This window comes from Anopheles moucheti, chromosome 3 (genome assembly GCF_943734755.1).
Source record: "Anopheles moucheti chromosome 3, idAnoMoucSN_F20_07, whole genome shotgun sequence".
NCBI lineage: Eukaryota > Metazoa > Arthropoda > Insecta > Diptera > Culicidae > Anopheles > Anopheles moucheti.
The window spans coordinates 11375426-11395648 of record NC_069141.1 but is presented as its reverse complement, the minus strand read 5'-3'; the positions used below and the strand labels follow the sequence as shown (position 1 = coordinate 11395648).

The 20223-nt window shown below is 48.2% G+C and overlaps 3 protein-coding genes across 3 annotated transcripts; 1 reads left to right on the top strand and 2 right to left on the bottom strand.

Moving 5' to 3' along the window:
* Positions 1-6307: 6307 nt before the first annotated feature.
* On the bottom strand, positions 6308-8140 carry LOC128304964 (uncharacterized). The gene has a single exon (XM_053042218.1). The coding sequence runs from the start codon at positions 8138-8140 to the stop codon at positions 6308-6310; it is 1833 nt and encodes a 610-aa protein (XP_052898178.1).
* A 420-nt stretch (positions 8141-8560) lies between these two features.
* Positions 8561-13605, top strand: LOC128300209 (cilia- and flagella-associated protein 251-like). Its single transcript, XM_053036193.1, has 15 exons — positions 8561-8706; positions 9913-10024; positions 10109-10264; positions 10337-10622; positions 10686-11234; positions 11311-11518; positions 11592-11731; positions 11808-11959; positions 12024-12158; positions 12225-12464; positions 12526-12734; positions 12806-12965; positions 13029-13103; positions 13168-13330; positions 13391-13605. Exons 1-15 carry the CDS (start codon positions 8561-8563, stop codon positions 13603-13605), a joined length of 2946 nt encoding a protein of 981 aa, XP_052892153.1.
* A 2132-nt stretch (positions 13606-15737) lies between these two features.
* LOC128303195 (wee1-like protein kinase) lies at positions 15738-18954 on the bottom strand. Its single transcript, XM_053040062.1, has 3 exons — positions 17012-18954; positions 16784-16929; positions 15738-16522 (listed from the first exon to the last, which is right to left on the bottom strand). Exons 1-3 carry the CDS (start codon positions 18640-18642, stop codon positions 16365-16367), a joined length of 1935 nt encoding a protein of 644 aa, XP_052896022.1. The 5' UTR covers positions 18643-18954; the 3' UTR covers positions 15738-16364.
* Between the last annotated feature and the right edge of the window lie 1269 nt (positions 18955-20223).

Below are 20223 nucleotides of genomic sequence, written 5' to 3'. Positions count from 1 at the left end.
CGCTATCAGTACAATTGTGCTGCCAGGGTAGCTTTTGAAGCGATTCTGCGGTGGTTTTCAAGCAACTTCGCGCGCAACCGCCATCTTGTCCGCCATTTTGTCCGCCATTTTGTCCGCCATCTTGTCCGCCATCTTGTGTCCGCCATCTTGTCCGCCATCTTGTCCGCCATCTTGTCCGTCATCTTGTCCGAGATCTTGTCCGCCATCTTGTCCGCCATTTTGGCCACCATCTTGGCCGCCATTTTGTCCGCCATCTTGTCCGCCATTTTGGCCGCCATCTTGTGTCCGCCATTTTGTCCGCCATCTTGTCCGCCATCTTGTCCACCATCTTGTCCGCCATCTTGTCCGCCATCTTGTCCGCCATCTTGTCCGCCATCTTGTCCGCCATCTTGGCCGCCATCTTGTCCGCCATCTTGTGTTCGCCATCTTGTCCGCCATCTTGTCCGCCATCTTGTCCGCCATCTTGTCCGCCATCTTGTGTCCGAAATCTTGTCCGCCATTTTGTCCGCCATCCTGTGTCCGCCATCTTGTCCGCCATCTTGTCCGCCATTTTGGCCGCCATCTTGTCAGCCATCTTGTCCGCCATCTTGGCCGCCATCTTGTCCGCCATCTTGTCAGCCATCTTGTCCGTCATCTTGGCCGCCTCTTGGCCGCCTCTTGGCCGCCATCTTTTCCGCCATTTTGTGTCCGCCATCTTGTCCGCCATCTTGTCCGGCATCTTGTGTCCGCCATCTTGTCCGCCATCTTGTCCGCCATCTTGGCCGCCATCTTGTCCGCCATCTTGTCCGCCATCTTGTCCGCCATCTTGTCCGCCATCTTGTCCGCCATCTTGTCCGCCATCTTGGCCGCCATCTTGTCCGCCATCTTGGCCACCATCTTGTGTCCGCCATCTTGTCCGCCATCTTGTCCGCCATCTTGTCCGCCATCTTGTCCACCATCTTGTCCGCCATCTTGTCCGCCATCTTGTCCGCCATCTTGGCCGCCATCTTGTGTCCGCCATCTTGTCCGCCATCTTGTGTCCGCCATCTTGGCCGCCATCTTGTGTTCGCCATCTTGGCCGCCATCTTGTCCGCCATCTTGGCCGCCATCTTGTCCGCCATTTTGTCCGCCATCTTGTGCCCGCTATCTTGTGTCCGCCATCTTGTCCGCCATCTTGTCCGCCATTTTGTCCGCCATCTTGGCCGCCATCTTGTGTCCGCCATCTTGTCCGCCATCTTGTGTCCGCCATCTTGTCCGCCATCTTGTCCGCCATCTTGGCTACCATCTTGTGTCCGCCATCTTGTCCGCCATCTTGTCCGCCATCTTGTCCACCATCTTGGCCGCCATCTTGGCCGCCATCTTGTCCGCCATCTTGTCCGGCATCTTGTGTCCGCCATCTTGTGTCCGCCATCTTGTCCGCCATCTTGTCCGCCATCTTGTCCGCCATGTTTTCCGTCATCTTGGCCACCATCTTGTGTCCGCCAACTTATCCGCCATTTTGTCCGCCATCTTGTCCGCCATTTTGTCCGCCATCTTGTCCGCCATCTTGGCCGCCATCTTGTCCGCCATCTTGTGTCCGCCATCTTGTCCGCCATCTTGTCCGCCATCTTGGCCGCCATCTTGTCCGCCAACTTGTCCGCCATCTTGTCCGCCATCTTGTCCGCCATCTTGTGTTCGCCATCTTGGCCACCATCTTGTCCGCCATCTTGTACGCCATCTTGTCCACCATTTTGTCCGCCATTTTGTCCGCCATCTTGTCCGCCATCTTGTCCGCCATCTTGTCCGCCATTTTGTCCGCCATCTTGTCCGCCATCTTGTCCGCCATCTTGTGTCCGCCATCTTGTCCGCCATCTTGTGTCCGCCATCTTGTCCGCCATCTTGTCCGCCATCTTGTGTCCGCCATCTTGTCCGCCATCTTGTCCGCCATCTTGTCCGCCATCTTGTGTCCGCCATCTTGTCCGCCATCTTGTCCGCCATCTTGTCCGGCATCTTGTGTCCGCCATCTTGTCCGCCATCTTGTCCGCCATCTTGGCCGCCATCTTGTCCGCCATCTTGTCCGCCATCTTGTCCGCCATCTTGTCCGCCATCTTGTCCGCCATCTTGTCCGCCATCTTGGCCGCCATCTTGTCCGCCATCTTGTGTTCGCCATCTTGTCCGCCATCTTGTCCGCCATCTTGTCCGCCATCTTGTCCGCCATCTTGTGTCCGCCATCTTGTCCGCCATCTTGGCCGCCATCTTGTGTCCGCCATCTTGTCCGCCATCTTGTGTCCGCCATCTTGTCCGTCATCTTGCCCGCCATCTTGGCCGTCATCTTGTCCGCCATCTTGTCCGCCATCTTGTCCGCCATCTTGTCCGCCATCTTGTGTCCGCCATCTTGTCCGCCATCTTGTCCGTCATCTTGCCCGCCATCTTGTCCGCCATCTTGTCCGCCATCTTGTCCGCCATCTTGTCCGCCATCTTGTGTCCGCCATCTTGTCCGCCATCTTGTCCGCCATCTTGGCCGCCATCTTGTCCGCCATCTTGTCCGCCATCTTGTCCGCCATCTTGGCCGCCATCTTGTCCGCCATCTTGGCCGCCATCTTGTCCGCCATCTTGGCCGCCATCTTGGCCGCCATCTTGGCCGCCATCTTGTCCGCCATCTTGTCCGCCATCTTGTGTCCGCCATCTTGTCCGCCATCTTGTCCGCCATCTTGTCCGCCATCTTGTCCGCCATCTTGTCCGCCATCTTTCCGCCATCTTGTGTCCGCCATCTTGTCCGCCATCTTGTACGCCATCTTGTCCGCCATCTTGTCCGCCATTTTGTGTCCGCCATCTTGTCCGCCATCTTGTCCGCCATCTTGTCCGCCATCTTGTCCGCCATCTTTCCGCCATCTTGTGTCCGCCATCTTGTACGCCATCTTGTCCGCCATCTTGTCCGCCATCTTGTGTCCGCCATCTTGTCCGCCATCTTGTCCGCCATCTTGTCCGCCATCTTGGCCGCCATCTTGTCCGCCATCTTGGCCGCCATCTTGTCCGCCATCTTGGCCGCCATCTTGTCCGCCATCTTGTCCGCCATCTTGGCCGCCATCTTGTGTCCGCCATCTTGTCCGCCATCTTGTCCGCCATCTTGTCCGCCATCTTGGCCGCCATCTTGACCGCCATCTTGTCCGCCATCTTGGCCGCCATCTTGGCCTCCATCTTGGCCGCCATCTTGTGTCCGCCATCTTGTCCGCCATCTTGGCCGCCATCTTGGCCACCATCTTGTCCGCCATCTTGGCCGCCATCTTGTCCGCCATCTTGGCCGCCACCCTTGCCGCCATCTTGTCCGCCATCTTTCGGGGGAAGGGGGAGAGGGGGATGGAAGATGTCACCTCTTGAAAAGCATGCTCTCCTGGTATCGGAAATTTGAAAACAGCTGGTTTGTATGAAAAGTTAGTGTTTAAACATTGCATACCTTTCGGCGCATTGCATTGCAAGTTGATTGCATACCTTCCGGCGCAGTACCAGGAGCTACCTCTTCCGTGGATGCTCTCCTGGTACTATACATTCGGAAACTGATAGTTTTCGAAGAGATTTTTCTCGACCAACGGGAAAGTTAGTGTTTAAACATTGCATACATTTAGGCGGGCAAAATTACCAGGTGCTACCTTTTCCGTGGATGCTCTCCTGGTACTGAACTGGTAGCTTTCGAAGCGATTTTGCGGTGGTTTTCGAGTAAAATTGCTGTACTAGGTGCTACCTCTTCCGTGGATGCTCTCCTGGTACTATACATTCGGAAATCCTGATGCAATTTCGTTTATACTTTAAAGTCACAAAGTCGTTATTCTTCTCTGCATTTAATTTATCACATAGAAACAAATGTTTTATATAACCAAGGAAGATGTTTTCGATCAAGTTTTTACCTTTTTATTTAGATTTTGTGCTATAAATTAACGCTGCTGTTAAAATTCAAAAAATCGCACAAATCGGCACAAATTGTTTGGGGCCCCCAACACGACGATGCCCTGAGCGACCGCATACTCCGCCTACCGTTTGATCCGTCGCTGCCACGGCTCCATGGTACGGTGCCATGTTTGCAAGTTTGAAGGTCATGGCCATCTTAGGAAAAGCCACATAACCTCACGGGAGGTGCATAAAAAAGGCGACAAAACGATGACAAATAATTGACCCTTGCATGGTAGCTAACCACCGGGGGCGGGAGGCTTTCTGTCACCTCGTTCGGGCCACCAGTGCAACGTACCATCATCACCGTCCACCATGGTTGCTACTATCATCATCATCATCATCATCATAACCGTAATCATAGCGTCGCCCTGCCCACTTGGTCTCAGCACTTTTTCTCGGTCACAACCGGTTTTTGCAGCAGGCAAACCAGGCATTGACCATGGCGCCCAAAAGGATGATGATGGCAGTCGCCGGCCAGGATTGCAGGGAAAATGTGGGGTAATGCGGTGGAAGTGAAATTGAACCCACGACCGATACAGGGCCGCTCTGCAACCGGTACGCGTCAGTGTGTCACGATGTGCAACAGCATAATGTTGCTGCCATAATATGTTGCCAACAGGAAGGAAGTTGCAAATGGGTTAGTGGACAGAGAGCAAACTAGGGCAATACCCGTATCGAAGCGTAATTGATTTTTTTGTTAAATGGAATGATTTGAAACACACACAGACACACTTGTATGTGCTCCAGTGGTCGCTTTTCGCATACCAGACAAGTGACAAGGTGTTGCATCATCCGTTAACCATTATCACACTGCCACTTGAAGCGGTCATTCAAATTGCGACTTGGGAGGGATTGCTGTATCGTTCACAAATTCCACAGCTATCTCGCAGTGTCTGTGAAGGTCGTCCGGGCGCTATCAGGTGCCAGCCGTAGATGGAAGTTCCGAAAATAAGCCCGGCCCATACGCGGCATACTTTGATAGAAGTGATTGAAGTGTCAGTCTTGGGAATTCGAAATTATGCAACCAACCCTGCTGGATCTTCTGGTATGCGGCGTTGCTGTGTGTCGCTTGAATAGTCGAGAGTGTTTTGTTTAAAAAAATCGCTAATTAATTAGCAAACAATTTCACCGCAACATGATTTTTTATGAACTCGTACTCTTTCAACACACGGATACCACCGCATGAAACCTTCCAAGGACATAAAAAATTGCAAGTTTCCGCCTCGAACTCACGTTGAACACTGTTCTGCTGCCACATGCACGGTGAACAATTTTATGAGGCGAGGAAAATTTTTCCCAACCCACGACCATACAAATACCCACAGAGGGGGGAGAAGGCGAAATGTCACCTTTTTCTCGGTAGGTAACTCCTGGTCTCCTTCCAGCCGACATAATCGCAGCGACATACCACCGGAAAACGTGACTTTTCAGCCACCGATGCCATTGCGACATGTCGACAATGATTGTACTCCCTGTTTGTGCTCTAAACTCTCCTCGGTGTCCACTGCTTGAAAGCTTTCTCCTCCATTTATTGTTTTGCGCTGCATTAACCAACCAAAAGCCACCAGTTACGACTGTTGCTGCTGCTGCATTACACTGGTAAACACTTTGTCGAACAAATCGGTTAAATGATACCCCGAGCACCCTGCCGACCATCGGTCTTTGCGCGAAATGTTTGGAAAATGTAACCCCCCCGCCCCGGTTTGTACGGAATTGATAATTAGCAACACCCCGACGACTCGGGTACATGTGGATGACTTAATGGATCGGTTCACGAACCGTCTCGGCCTCGGTCAAGGATACGGACGTGTTTTTTTTTTCCTCTTTGTTCCGAAGGACGCACCCCACCGGTCGTTGGCTCCATCTTAACCGGTGGCAGGTTGTACGGTTCGTTCCACTCGCTCTATCCCCTGCTGGCCCGTTGTCAACCAATCTACAATTCAAAATGCGGAAATACGATCGGCTCTCAGGCTTGTATTTGCGCTTGTACGGGTTCGGTCCAGTTTTGGCGTGTGAACGGTTGAGGCAATCGTTGCGTAAGATAAGCGGCTGGTGGCCTCAAGAGAAGTATTGGTTGACCGGCTCAGGTGGCGAGGTAAAATTGATGAGTTGAGTCGTCGGTACTAATGGTGCGTTTAAGGACAGACATCGTAGTTTGCTTTAGAGATTATAAAAGCTAAAAAAAAAGACTATAAAATAAAATAAATAGATTATGCCTGACAAAGGAGCGATATAATGGATGGACTGTTATAAAGTGATTATTTATTCACCTCTGGGCAGCTGCAACACCAAAGGAATGCTTTAAAATTGTACAAAAGAGGACCCAAAAAGGAAGGATTCTAATTCATACGCACTTGGTTTAGAGTTCCAAAGAGTTCTCCTCCGGCATAGCGCGCTCATCAAGTCAGTAGAAGAATGTGTCGTAGTACTGCTCCTCGGGATACTCATCAATGGACAGCTTCCTCTCCAGGATACGTTTGTCCGCTTGCTTCACAACCTGCCCCAGCAGGTAACTGTGCGGTTTGAGCAGCTTCTGAAAGTTGACCCTCGCAAGCCGATACACCTCACACACCTCCAGCGCCACGACATGCACTGTGTGTTGGGCATCCGGGCGAAAGAGTGCAATAGCGCCAAAGTTCGCACCATCGATCAGATGGCCCAACTCCACCCCATCCGGCGTATAGACGGCGGCTGTACCGATCGCAAGAAAGTACATCGTGCTGGCCGCACTAGCTGCCTCTATTATGGTGTCCTGCTCCAGATATATCTCGAACTGCAGCTGATCGGCAATATCCTCAAGTATGTACGGTGGCAGATCGCGGAACACATCACTCCGTGCCAGGAAGCGTTGGAAGGCAACCTCCATCAGTACGGTGCGGCGAAGATTATCCGACGCCTGCATCTTGATAGGACGCTCATCGAAGTAATGCATCCGATAGTGGCAGGCAAAGTGACGGCTCATTTTTCGATTGACAGCGCTGCCGAGCCGCATCCGCCGGCAGAATGCATCGATCTCGTTCAGTATCTCATCGTACTGTGTCTCACTGGCGTCCGCCGTGATGATGGTGCGGATCAGCAGGAGCAAGATGTAGGTGGACCAGATCCAACCACCGAGCAGGAGCAGTGATTGCGTCCATTCGTGCAGGAAGTCGTGGGTTACGGAGAGTGAGTGTCCACCCTGTACGCTAATCTTGAGCGTGATCATCATGGCACGCAGATATCGATACGTTACGGACACGTTGTGCTCCACGTCATGCAGCCGTGCTGCCATGAACTCACCACACATGGAAGACTTCGGTAGATGCTGCTGGAGGTAATCTCGAACGTTGCCGATCGGAGGCAGGCGGGATCGGTGTGTGATTGGGTAGAGAGTAGCGTCTCGATGTTGGTCGTGACTCCACAGGACATCCACCAGGAAACTAGCCTCGAACGGATTGTCACCGAGCAGGGATAGTGTCAGCATCGGCACGACGTACAACAGGCAGGATGTCCAGTGGAGCACGTACAGCGTATCCATGATGGGTTCCAGATAGCGGATCTGCTTTTCGGACAGCCGGAACAGACTACGGGCGACCGTCACAAAGTACCAGTTGATGGATCGGAAGCGCCAGATGCAGAGCAGATACAGGTAGATCACGAGACAGAGGTAAGCGGTCACAGCATCCTGATAGAAGGCACGTACCAATTCGTCCAGCAGGAGCACATACGGCACGAACAGCAACATCCGATTGACCACATTCCACCAGCGCAACCGATACCGCACGATACGGCTTGGTTCCAGTATCACTTCGCCCTGGCTCACGTATCCAGTAACCAGCTTTACGGCGAACTCTGTCCCAAGCATCGCGCATAGCACACAGTCAAACAGCTGGATCCTGCACAGGACGACGTACGAAAGATGGGGCGCGAATGCGAACGCAAACGCGAGCGTCACTAGATGGAGTGTCAGCACGAAGTACATCACCATTTCCCAACACTTGCGGAAGCTGCTGAACGGGTGCACGATGAACGGTGGTAGTTCCCGGACCAGTCTTGCATTCTCCGCCGCTATCTTCGTTCGGCTGCGATAGTAGATGCGGGTTTCGGGATGATCGGGCGAGAGGAGCAGTAGGGTACGGATGTGGCGCAGTATCCGTGCGGCCAGTGTTGTGCCGGGCAGGATTGGAGGGAGGTGTGTTTCGGAATCGCCCAACCGGAGAACTGCCGGAAGAGTACAGCGGTGTCCTTTGAAGGACATTTTGTCCAAACTTCAAACTTTGGAAGCCCTTGGCGAACCGATCGAGCCTCTTCATGGGTATCTTGGATGAGTTGGATGAGATATCCAAAGGTTGCTAGATACTCAAACCCCAGCTTTCATGTGCGTGAAAGCTTTTGTTCGATGGCAAATTACTTCTTGGTGAATTAATTCCATAATTAGCAACGTTAACTACAGCAAAATTACACCCTGAAATCCCACAAATTACACAACCCATCCAGCGAAAGTAAACACATCCCGCTGCACCGCGGTGGCTTGGAGTTGTGTTCTTTGAACAAACATTGAAATAAAGAAATACTCCTCACTCCTCCGTCTGCTCCGTCTGCACCAGGTACACCTGACACCCCGTACGTACTATTGTACGGTCGTCCTTACCCTGTCACGTTCCGCGCCGAGTGGCACATGTTCCATTGGGGGTTTCCAAAACCACATCTGGTACGCATACCGTTCGGGCAATACGAAAAGCGACCGTGCTTATTGTGCACGGCCGGTTCCGAACTTCTGGTTCACTGCTGCCTACGTCAGAGCACGTCACGTTACTGTGCCAGGTGAGTGGAAAACTTTTTCCACCCGGCCGTGCGCTTAATGCACATCGGCCGGCTGTTTCTCTCCTGCTTTTCTTTTTCCACCGCAGCCATGGTGCGGGCGCTTTTCACGAGGCGACAAATTCATTGTGCAACTGGTGTTGCTGGCGTAACCTTTTCCGAGCGCGTTGGCTATTTCAGACCAGACGGATTACAGTGCAAATGACAAGATGAGAACGGATAGGATCCATCAACGTATGGGGTTGGGGTCCATGTGTTAATGTTGAAAAATATTTATATTTTGTTATAGAAAATTGCTAGATTTTTTGTTTAAAATACTATATTAATATGTATTGGCTTGAAGATATAGAAGGCTAGGCGAGATGGAAAGCACATCTCAATCACAAATTCTTCAAAAATCCTAAAAGTTCCATAAGCCCAAGCATTCTAAAATGATATAACCTTTGGCATCTTTGTACGCGTATCAAGCCGATTACTGATCCGGTTATATGCTAATCTTTCTTCGGTTGTATGTAGATGTCTTACCCCTTCCGACCAGGTTGAGGTCAATGCCAGTCGCGAGATCATTTATGCATCACATCAACGGTTAACTTCAGAAGACACAAAACATCCTAACATGAAGAAAGGTCTTGAGGCACAGACCTTGGTGAGATGTCAACCAGCAAACATCGCCGACACCGACACCGAAAGATGATCGTACCTGATGATGAAGGCGACGAAGTGACGGACACAGCGCCCGTCGCTCGATTGTTACGAAACACAACCCGGCCGGGGTTTGTACACTTCTTCAGGGTCGCGCTGAAACAGCTGTACACGACGATCGATAGGTTGCGGATGGTGTCCCGCATTGAGTCACTGACCGGAAATTGATTAACCGAAAACGTTTGCGAACACCGCAGCAGCGGTCAGCGTTCGAATGCGGTACGGTTACAGATGGACCGTGAACGTTACGAAAGGGTGCTCAGAAGGAACAGCGTGAGAATGAATATTGGATATCTTTCAAGCATTAGCTTGATGCGTCGCGATGGTAGAATCTAATTTTTAACTCCGTTTAACGTTTCTTTCAAACTATTCGAATGGTATTGTTGGGGTTACCCTGCCAACGGTGAAATTGTCGGCAAATAGCTTCAAACATTTCAATGCATATCATAGCAACCAGTCCCGGCGGTACCGTCCTTGTTTACAATTCTGTGTTTCCTTAAACATTAGAAAACTTCCGATAAGTACAGACATTTGTGGAATAATGGGAGAAATTGTGGAATATAACCCTAAAGAAGATGGACCTCCGGGAGATAATATTCACCATCGTTGTCATCCTTTGGTAAGCATCGAGAAACTTAGAGGTGTTTCTTTGGGGAAATATGTCCTAAGGGCTGTGTTCTCATTCCAATTTCTCCCGGTAAAGCACTTAATCTGGTTGTCTGGATTCAATCCACGCGTGTCCTTGCTTAACGTCAGTACATCCCGCGACCGAAAGGAGCTTGTTTTGGCATCGGGAAACACACTTCTGTTCTACTGCTACGATGGGGAACGCGAAAAGGTCACACCGGTCATTGGACACGTAAGACACTTTGCGGCTTTGGGACGTGGTTTTTAAATAATTCTCAACAATCCCACCATCTTTGAGGTGCAGAAAAATGTCGTCAACATGATCGGATGTGACGAAAGTGGACGATTTGTGGTGAGTTCCGATTGTTCCTACTGCATCAATGTGTGGGATCGACATATTGGAGGCGAGCACAACCATCATCCGGTTGCCATAAGGACTATTTTTGAACCATTCAAAGCTAAAGGTGATATCGGTGCGGTTTCGTTGAGCCGGGACGGGAAGTACTTACTGGCTGGTGGTGCACTAGCGTCCGAGCAGGGCAGCCACCTGAAACTGTGGTCCTGGACGGTTGGGAACGATTTTCCTGATGGTATGAACGGTGTCTGTATCTTGTGGAGAATAGATGGATAATCTGGGGCGCTACATTTTACAGATACCATCACTCTGCCTACTCGGCTGGGACGTATTAAAACCATCCATTTCTGTCCGGATCGTGGCCGTCGCAATCAGTTTGTCGTCACGCTGGAAAGTGGAGTCGCCTTCGGTGCATGGGATAGCAAGGAGCAGAAATTGTCGATACAGGTCCCAAAACGGCACGGCTTTCAGGATTATAATGACACCGTGTTTGTGGAGTGTACGGAACGTGCCGTGTCGGTCACGGGCGCCGGGATGGCTGTGCTCTGGAGCAACGATCGGAAGCATGCTGATGGAGCGGATGGCAGCGTACTCCGCAAGGAATTTCTCAAATATCTCCACCTAAAGTACGCTTCGATCAATGTGGTGCGCTCGTGCGATGAGAAAATCGTCACCGGCGATGATGATGGGGAGATTCGGTTTTACGACAATGCGATGAAAATTCTCTACTGGTTCAAGCGAGAGGATCTCGAACCGATACGGACGCTATCGTTTGAGCTGGTCGAAACACGCCAGTGGAAGGTGCCGAGTGAACCGGACGAAGGAGACGATCGTCCACCAAAGGAAGGTAGCTGGAAGAGAAGCTAAAGAAGCTCTGGAAATGAATATTTAATAACGCATTTCATGTCTCTTCTCGCTTTCAGAACCAACCGATAAGAAACTGGTGGTGAACATAGAGGACATCGCACCGAAGGACGTTTCCTTCGAAGCGCGACCAGTGATCGTGCGAGGATTCGTGTCCGCAACCAAGATGGGCAAAATCTACGACATTGACATAGTGTATAACAAAATCCAGGAGCTATTTCTGCAATCTCCGAGCATTATTACAGCATTTGATGTGCATGCTGGCAGGTACTTGGATGGGGAGAGACCTGTTCATCTCTCGACAAAGTGTGTTGTACGCGTTCACTTCCTTCTATTCTAGAGCAGAGCTGTGTACGTGCGACGGAAATGGCCGTTTTGTGGTGTATGATTTACAAACGAAAGCGATGAAATTGGCACTCGATGTACCGATTCAGCGTACACGGCGGGGTCGAATCACGACCCTTGCCTATTCACCATGTGGTTTGTATAAGAAGGGAAACCCAAGTGATCCCAAGTATGCTAGAAATTCAACTTACGAAAGGTATTCTCCATGCAGGAACATTTTTGGCCGGCGGTGCTGAAAATGGATTCCTTTGGATGGTCGAACCCAACCTGCTGATCCTACCCGGAAGCGGTCCTGTACAGTTTACCGGCGAGAAGATACGATCTGTTTTGTTTTCTAACGACAGCAAGCATCTCGTTTGTGTGGTAAGAGGTGACGACCTTATTGACATTCATTAACATCCAGCTCATCATTTCCTTCTCTTCTCAGGATGAAAGCAATACGATCACGCTGCTTCATCGCGTAAAGGACGACTGGCAGGCGGTAGGACGATGTGCAACGCATAGATTAGTGGATTTAGCATTTCTTTGTTCGACTGATTTTGCATCCATCGGTGAGGATCGGGTAAGGATACGCTAAATCACACAGCAATACACTCGTGGCTCAACAGTACTTCCTTCTCCGGTTTAGCACATGGTACAGTACACGATCAATTGCGACGAAATGGTACAACTGGAGGCTCTGTCGATTGTCAAACGGAAGCGCATCGAACAGACCGCCTTTCCAACAGCGCTTCTCATCTTACCCGGCGGGAACGAGATTCTGGTTGCAAATGATCAGCATAAATTCAAAATATTTCACAGCGAAACGTTCGAAATACTGCACACATATCTAGCTCCCTTTCACGATGGGCCAGCACGCTTTCTACGGGTAGCAATTGAATGATGATAGAATAGATCAGTGGGATGATACTTACGTTTGCATTTTGCAGCAACTTCCTGGCGAAGATTATTTCCTGTTCATCACCGATAACAACATCTATCTGCATCATCTTCCGATCGATGGTAACCCGTTCAAGTATCTCGCAGTACGTGGGCATCCGAAGCGTCTGAAGGGGTTGCAAATTGCCTGGACGGTACGGTGCGCCTTCACTTTCGGCGAAGGAGATCATGCGGTTAGCATGTGGAAGATTAATACGAGGTATGTGCAAGAATGTTGATATCTGCCAGCGTTACATTTTTAGCATAACCATTTCTCTTGTCTCTTGCAAGCCCACTGCTCGATAATATAAGACATGCCGGTTCGGGATTGGATCCGTTTTGTACTCTTCTTCCGGGCGGTAAGAGAGGATGCTACGTTCGCGAGATTTTAAGTTTGTTCTTCTACAATCAGATATCTCCAAAGAATAGTGACGGTGATGCAGAACTTACGGTAAGGTGAATTTACCATTTGGGATCCTTTTTTTACTGAACTCCATTTCCATCGCTCCAAAAGCTGCGAGACGCCATGAACGTCCAGGATGTCCCGAACTATATGCGTAGCATTGGATACCACATGACCGAATACGAGGTAAGGATGGCCGCACTGTCGCACAGCTGTAATTATAGAAAGGATGGGTTATTGATTCATCCAGGAAATGAACCTGTCCAAGGAAATGGAGCTCACCGGGACGTACTTTCTTACCTTTGAGGAGGTGGCGAAGCTCTTTCTAAACCATCGCACCGCCACCGGTGGGCCACCGAACACGGAGGACATACGGACGGCCGTGACGTATATAGGTGCCACTACATCATCCGGTAAAGAGCAATCATCCCGGTGGTTCCGGCCAGCTTGATTGTAATGCCATCTTATTGCAGGCAACGAGGTAGATTTGGTGCGGCTCATTACACTGCTCGCGAGTATGGGTGAGCCGATGGAACCGAAAACGGCCGAAGCGTACTGCAGAATACTTTTTCCGTCCGCATTCGATGCACACGAGCAAGACGAAGCGGATTCCGTAGCGGAATGTGGCACCACGGAAGAGTGCACGAACTGTATCAGCATCGACGCATTTGCTGATAAGCTATGCTGAAAGCATTTCTGGATGGTGTAAGGTTCTTCCACATGAATCAGCTCGTGCGTATTCGATTTACCTTTTTTATTGTTCTTTATTCGGTTTCAGGTGAGAAAGTTACTGTATACAATAGTTGATCGCACTTAAAAACTCTACATAACAATAAGGAAAGTCTTAACTATGCAACCCTAGCTCCTAGGAAGAGAAATTAATGTTGAGTATCGGAGTTGGAATAAGGGTTTGACAAATGAAAGATCATCTTGCATATGGTTCATCAGCTATAAAGAAAGGAAGAACTAGTGGCACTTGAGAGATAGGACTCGCTTGATCTTGCAATAGAGATCATCAATGAGGCGCTATCTGTAAGGGATGATGATGATGCTTTGGAATGGATGGCAAAACATTTGATCCCGGGCCGCACAACTTCCGTAGGTACTTTGGTGCGCCCTGCTGTTTTATTCTATGACTTTTGAGGCAAGTGCCTTTACCGTATTGCAGTGGTTCACACTGAGGTAATCTTTGCTTCCTTAAGTCCACAGAAATACATTGGGATATTCAAATCGGGTCTGTAAAGAGCATCATCATCGGTGAACTGGATATTGGCGAACCTATATTGAGTAGTGACTAAATAACGCTGCATCATGAAAGTTGCCCTCTTTACCCTACCTGTTCATTTCTATATCTAGCTCCTATCTAGCGAATGTGGCTGCTGTGGCCGGTGTCTCCAGTGCGCATCGGATCCCTATTGTTTCCCGGACCGCTCCGATCGAGTGCAAACAAACGTGTCGTGTTTGTTTGTGTCGGTCTGTCGGATCGATCTGGGGAAGAAGAACGGATCGTTCGCGCAAAGCGAAAGACACCGATCGATTTAGCTTACTTATTAAAATCACAAATATTCCATTCATTTTCACATGCTTCATTCGTATTCACTATCTGATCTGATCTGAGCACAAGATCCGGCAGTGAACATGAAACAATGCCATATTGTTGGTGATTTTGGTTTCTTATCGTTTCCAACACTGCTTGTTGTGGATTTTCTTATTTTATTTCCTCCCTAGTTTCATTTTTATTCCTTTATTGGCCCTATTTTGGTCCACCTGGTTCACAAACAGGGGACGATTCGTGATGACTTGTTCTGCTTTGTTTCTGCTTCTTGCTCTTTAGACGTTTATAGTCTTACTCACGATAGAGCACGATTTATGTATGTTCATATGTTTGTGGCAAAAAAATATATATATATGAAAAATTAATCCTCAAATCTTAAACACAATAAAGTTTGCTTATACATTTTACGCTATCACTTAATTCGTTTGCTTACAAGTATTTCTGTTAACTGCTCTCACAATAAGGTTTGCCCGGTGATGGCGCAACGGATCTCACATGATCGATGTAATTGGTTTTCCTAGATATCTTGTTCAACAACGGCAAGTTTACAGCCTTTCGTTTCGCTTCGCTTTTTGTTTTTGTTGTGGAATCTATGAGACTCCTCGCTTTCTTAATCCTCCTAGCTTCCTGCACAGCTCCATTCGTATGTTTACCACTTTCCCATCGATAAGGCTACGTCAAACAACACTGTTCGTTTGTTGATACTCGTTTGCGTCGTTGATTTTACGTAACGAGAGTTTTATATCATCACATATTGTTAGTAACAGTGGATCCGATCCGATCCTCGCCCTTCTGTCTAATGTCTTCTATACACTTCTGTACACTTGTTACTTTTGGATTCATTTGCATGATTTGGTTTCGCGCATCTGCTTTGTCCTTTGGGTATTTACTTCCGCTAAACAAATATGCAAACATGCAGCTTTGCATTTTTCGTATACTCGTTTTGCCGAACAATTTCAAACACCGAGAATTGGGATAAACACCATATACTAATCCTTTCTATTCTAATGAGTTTTCGTCTGCTTCGCTGTCAATTATTTCCTGCAGTTTGCCTAATTTAAAAAATATAACATGACAAAGTTTAGCACAACTGTAACAAGATGAAAATTTAACCAACACATTTCGTTTTAATATTACTTCCCATTCGAAGGCATTTTTACCATCCATTGAAACATAGATGAATAAATCGTAAACCGCAAACCGCAAACCGAAAATGTTTTTTTTTGTAATGGGTAACGATAAACTCAGGACAAATTAAAATGTGCCAAAAATGTAATCAAAAAGCAATAAAAATGAGAAAATAAATGCCAGAGAAAGAATAAAGAAAAAAAAGCACGATTTGAATAAAATTTGGCAAAAGGAAAGGCAATGAATTTTGTGTGTAAGGAAAGAAAAAGAATTAAAAATTAAAAATTAAACTACACATGACAAAAAGAGAATGCAAAAAAGGGTCTACAACAGCAAAAAAAAAATTGATGATTTCCAAAGGTGTTCTATGATATGTAAATCGGAAACACGTTCTCTAGCAACAGTTTGTGTAGAACTGACGAAAAAACATGGGAAGATGTTTAAAAACTTGTGAAGCATGAGGGAACTTAATGCTCTGAGTCTAACACGTAATTTAATCGCTCCGTTTGGTACCAACGGTTTAGATCGTCTAGATTAAAACTGATTGTTTCCTTTACTTCAAGATTTACCATTTTGGATAGGGCTGATTTTGGGAACACTGTAGAACTTTCTGATGAATCTGAAGAACATATTTCACAACAACCGAAAGGATTCAAAATGCACGATAATATAATAAACGATCGTACACCAAACTACGGCTCCAATAACGATGGACAATCCAGGAAGAGTACAACCGACGTTAAAGAGGGACTTCAACCGTGAGCCTAATAGTCCTTCGATTTGTTACTGTCTTTGATGCCTCTTTTGGAGATGAGGTTAGTGGTACGTTTCTTGTGCGAATAGGAACGTAGCTTACGGTCGGAGGTGGACGTCTCACGAGATGTTCCGGAGTAGCGTGTCTTGCGCGTCATCGATGCTGTAACTGGAAATAAGTAATGTTTTACGTAAAGGCGGGTATTAAAGATTCGTCCGATTGGATGTAATGTTTAAATTCATACTAAGATTGAGACAAATATAAAAAAGCTCAACAAATTAAATAATTTTTGCTTGAATCGTAGCGCACGCTTCCAGAAAGTCACATAACTACTCAATTCACTGTCACAATTCACATTGTCCGTACAATCTTCAGCACAGATTAATCCGTTTGAACGTTAACTTCATGATTGTCGTACGCTTATCTTACCTGGCGTAAGGGAATGTTGTTCGAGTGTTTTTAGCAGCTTCGCCTGTTCCTTAATCTTCCTCAACAGGACCTCGTTCTTCTGCCGTTCCAAGCTCAGCTCCAAACACAGCTGGGCTTTAGTTTTGGAATCGACTGGTGATAGTACGCTGTATGGAAGGAAGTTAAAAACCGACAAGTTAACATAATGCTCCTTGAACAACTGCGAACGTAACGTATGATGCAACTTACGGGTGATTAAAGATCGTCGTGGAGGATGGACGCTTTTCCGGGTTCGGGTGCATCATTTGCTTGATGAGATCATTGAAATCCTTCCCAATGTTGGGCAGATCGGGAAACTGACCACTGCGCAATAGATGCCATCCGGTGCCGTTCTTCGGCAGCGGACCACCACCGGCCGCCTCGTACAGTGTAATCCCGAGCGAAAAGATATCACCCTTCGGCAGATTGTTGTAGTCTTCCTGCAGTATCTCGTTCGGCAGATAGCGACAATCGCCCTCCTCCACCTGTGGCCCGTGGATCGAAGTGACATGTCCGAGATCACCGATCTTGTACGTCACCAAGTACTCGTTCTCCAGATCATCGTACACATCCTCAAATCCATCGTCGGGACAGTCAGCAATCACGGGCAGGGCATTAGCACCGTGCATTGCCGTGCCCGAACGAAGCGGTGTTTTGGACAGGAAAATGTTGCCCGCCTTCAGATCCATATGCACCAGATCGTTCGAGTGGATGTACCGCAAACCTTCGGCAATGTGCAACAGCAGCGTGCGCAGTTCCGATTCCTTCAGGCAGCGTTCCTGCAACACCGTCTGCAGACTGCCTCCGTTGCAAAACTCGTTCTGGATCAACATATGATCGTTCTCGGCCCAGGCCGAATAGTAGCGCACCACATTGTCATGCTTCCCAAGCACGGCGTGTGCATACACTTCGTTCAGAGCTGTCTTCTCCAGTGAGCTTCCAGCGACCGGTCGGATGCTTTTCTTAATCGCGTAAACACATCCATCCAGCCGGTTGAGACACTGATACACTTGTCCGAACTCGCCCTTGCCGAGCAGCGACAGTTCGATGAATTCCTGCTTGTACCTGGAGATGTTGGAATCTTGCAGGGCGAGCCGTTTGGAAGCCTGCCTAAACTCCCCACTTTCATCCTCCACCATGTTGAACATTTTGAGCGTATGGTGCGTGGTAGAATCGTTCGCTTGCCTTAGCGCAAACGGGGTAGCCGGACCACTGTACGGAAAGCGACACTTGTTGATTCGGTTGCTAGGAAACAATGCCGGGAAATGGTTTTTGATCGAGTGCCCATTGCTACCACCAATTGTCGCTTTGGCACTTTCGGGGCCCTCCTGCCGGGTACGCTTCTTCGTTCGCATAAACATTGCTGGCGGTGTGAAGGGATTCACGTTGGCCGGCGGTAGCCCCACGTCATAACGCCGATGAAGCGGAACCGGTTTCGGTTTGTCGGTGATGAAAATTGGCATTCCTCCGTCCATTGGTTTTGCCAACACGTCGGCATCCGTAGCGGTTTTGGACAGCACGTCCCCTGATGCAGCGAATAGTGTTGATCCGGGACCAAATACTTGCCGGCGAAACATTGTGTTGGTTGATTTTTGCAGAATGGTTTTTGGCGTTGCTGGTGTATCGAACAGACGAAGCGCCTGCACCTTTCGGTACGGCGGAGAGAGGGACGGTTGGTTCTTGGCCGATGGTTCTGCCGTGTTACGGTCCGGTGAGTTGCCGGAAAACGACAGTTTTCTCGGCATGACCGTTGCCGACCGATGCGGCGAAGGGTTCAACTCGGCACTGATGTTCATATCCGGCGAAGAATCGATGCCGCTGCTTTCCGTATGAATATCCATTGTGTTCGTATATACAAGCTATCCAATTACACTTCACGCACAACGCAAAATCGGAATCTAACGTAACTCAGTGCACTAGAACGTATTCTCTACAGCAGCGATGCGAATTCCAACGCAGGGACAAAACATAGCAGATGACGCGTAGTTAATGGGTTCGCCACCAAAATACAGCAGCTGGGGATCAGGTATATGACGCCGCACTGTTTTGTTGCAACGTAGTTTCGGCTTGTTTCCGTTTACGGATTAGTTTAACAACGGTACAGATGGATGGCACTTAGTTTCTTGCTAGCTTTCGTAACATTCACTACAGGACAAACCGTATGGATCAACAAACAACACACAAAATACAGGCAACCATTAAAAAGCCGTTTGTATGTTTAAACGAGGTACCAGAAAATGATGCGTTTACAGGTACGTGCTAACGGATCGAACGTTCCAAGGAACTATCTCTCCGCTCCGGAGCGCATCGTTCTCAAGCTGCAACCGATCGGTGAAATGTTTCATCAGCTTTGTGCGGACCTAAATTAAAATTAGTTGTATATTCAGTTAATGTATGTAGAAGTTGATAGACAGATTAAAAATAAAAATATTTTATGGTTTTAAAAATACATCAACATGATAGAAACTAGGATGTACACGGTTCAAAAAATTGTGTGAAATATTTCAAGTATTCTTTCGTTCGCGTGAAATTATTTCAAGTTGCTGGATTTTTTTTTTATTTTAGCAAATTGCGTCGCAACAAAAGCTCTCGTAATTTAAAAACAACTACGTTTTTGCATCTTAAAGTTGGAACAAACATGCAGCAAACAGATAAGTTGTAAATATATTTCTCAAAAGGATTGAAGACCGTTGAAACAGTTCAAATGACCACCACTATGCGGCTTTTCGCCTTGTAGTTTTCGCTCGAATTGCCTGTTCGTGGGGCGAAGTAGATTTCCGGTTGTGCAAGAAAGTGTTTCATTTGTTTTTATTGTCAAGTAAATGTGTCGTCCTGCAGTCGATCTCAAAATATCCAACGCGGTTCCAGGTAAATACGGGTTTGGGCTAATATGATTTACTTGCTCTAAGCAATATAGCTAAAGACGATAAACAGCATATGTAACAATTCAATGAGCCATTTTATTAAACAGCCAAGTCGTTTTTGAATACCAAATTGAAGTTCCATAGATGAGGCACATCTTTGCCAAATGGAGCGACCTTGAGCCAATGATTGTGCGTTTTGTGCCAACAGGCAAACAATAACTTCCGCCAAAAAACCGCACCACAATAACACATTGCTGGCGCGCATATTGCTACTCGGCAGTACGGTATTCGAAAACTGAGTGGCCTTCAAGGTAAAACCGCAATAAACGGTTCCAGCGCGTAGACAAACAACACATCAAAAGCGCATAAAGTTTCCACGTTTTCCGATTATCTCAGCTTGCATGACAATCGTGTCAATGCGGGAAACAGTTCTAGCGGATGGGAAAACTTTCTCATAAATCCACCACAGCGCTGCAAATCCGTCTCGTTTGGGCGGTGTGTTTGACGCCAGATGGTGGTGGCATGCGGCTGGACGGGGTTGACCGATGCATATGACAC

What these genes read in the sequence shown, in the direction of transcription:
- LOC128304964 (XM_053042218.1), bottom strand. Translation starts at nt 8,140, where the DNA reads ATGTCCTTCAAAGGACACCGCTGTACTCTTCCGGCAGTTCTCCGGTTG.
- LOC128300209 (XM_053036193.1), top strand. Translation starts at nt 8,561, where the DNA reads ATGTTCCATTGGGGGTTTCCAAAACCACATCTGGTACGCATACCGTTC. An exon ending in GGCCAGCACGCTTTCTACGG is followed by an intron (nt 12,465 to 12,525) that starts GTAGCAATTGAA and finishes TGCATTTTGCAG; the next exon opens with CAACTTCCTGGCGAAGATTA. An exon ending in ACCACATGACCGAATACGAG is followed by an intron (nt 13,104 to 13,167) that starts GTAAGGATGGCC and finishes TGATTCATCCAG; the next exon opens with GAAATGAACCTGTCCAAGGA.
- LOC128303195 (XM_053040062.1), bottom strand. Translation starts at nt 18,642, where the DNA reads ATGGATATTCATACGGAAAGCAGCGGCATCGATTCTTCGCCGGATATG. An exon ending in ACGACGATCTTTAATCACCC is followed by an intron (nt 16,930 to 17,011) that starts GTAAGTTGCATC and finishes CCTTCCATACAG; the next exon opens with CGTACTATCACCAGTCGATT. An exon ending in ACAACATTCCCTTACGCCAG is followed by an intron (nt 16,523 to 16,783) that starts GTAAGATAAGCG and finishes ACTTATTTCCAG; the next exon opens with TTACAGCATCGATGACGCGC.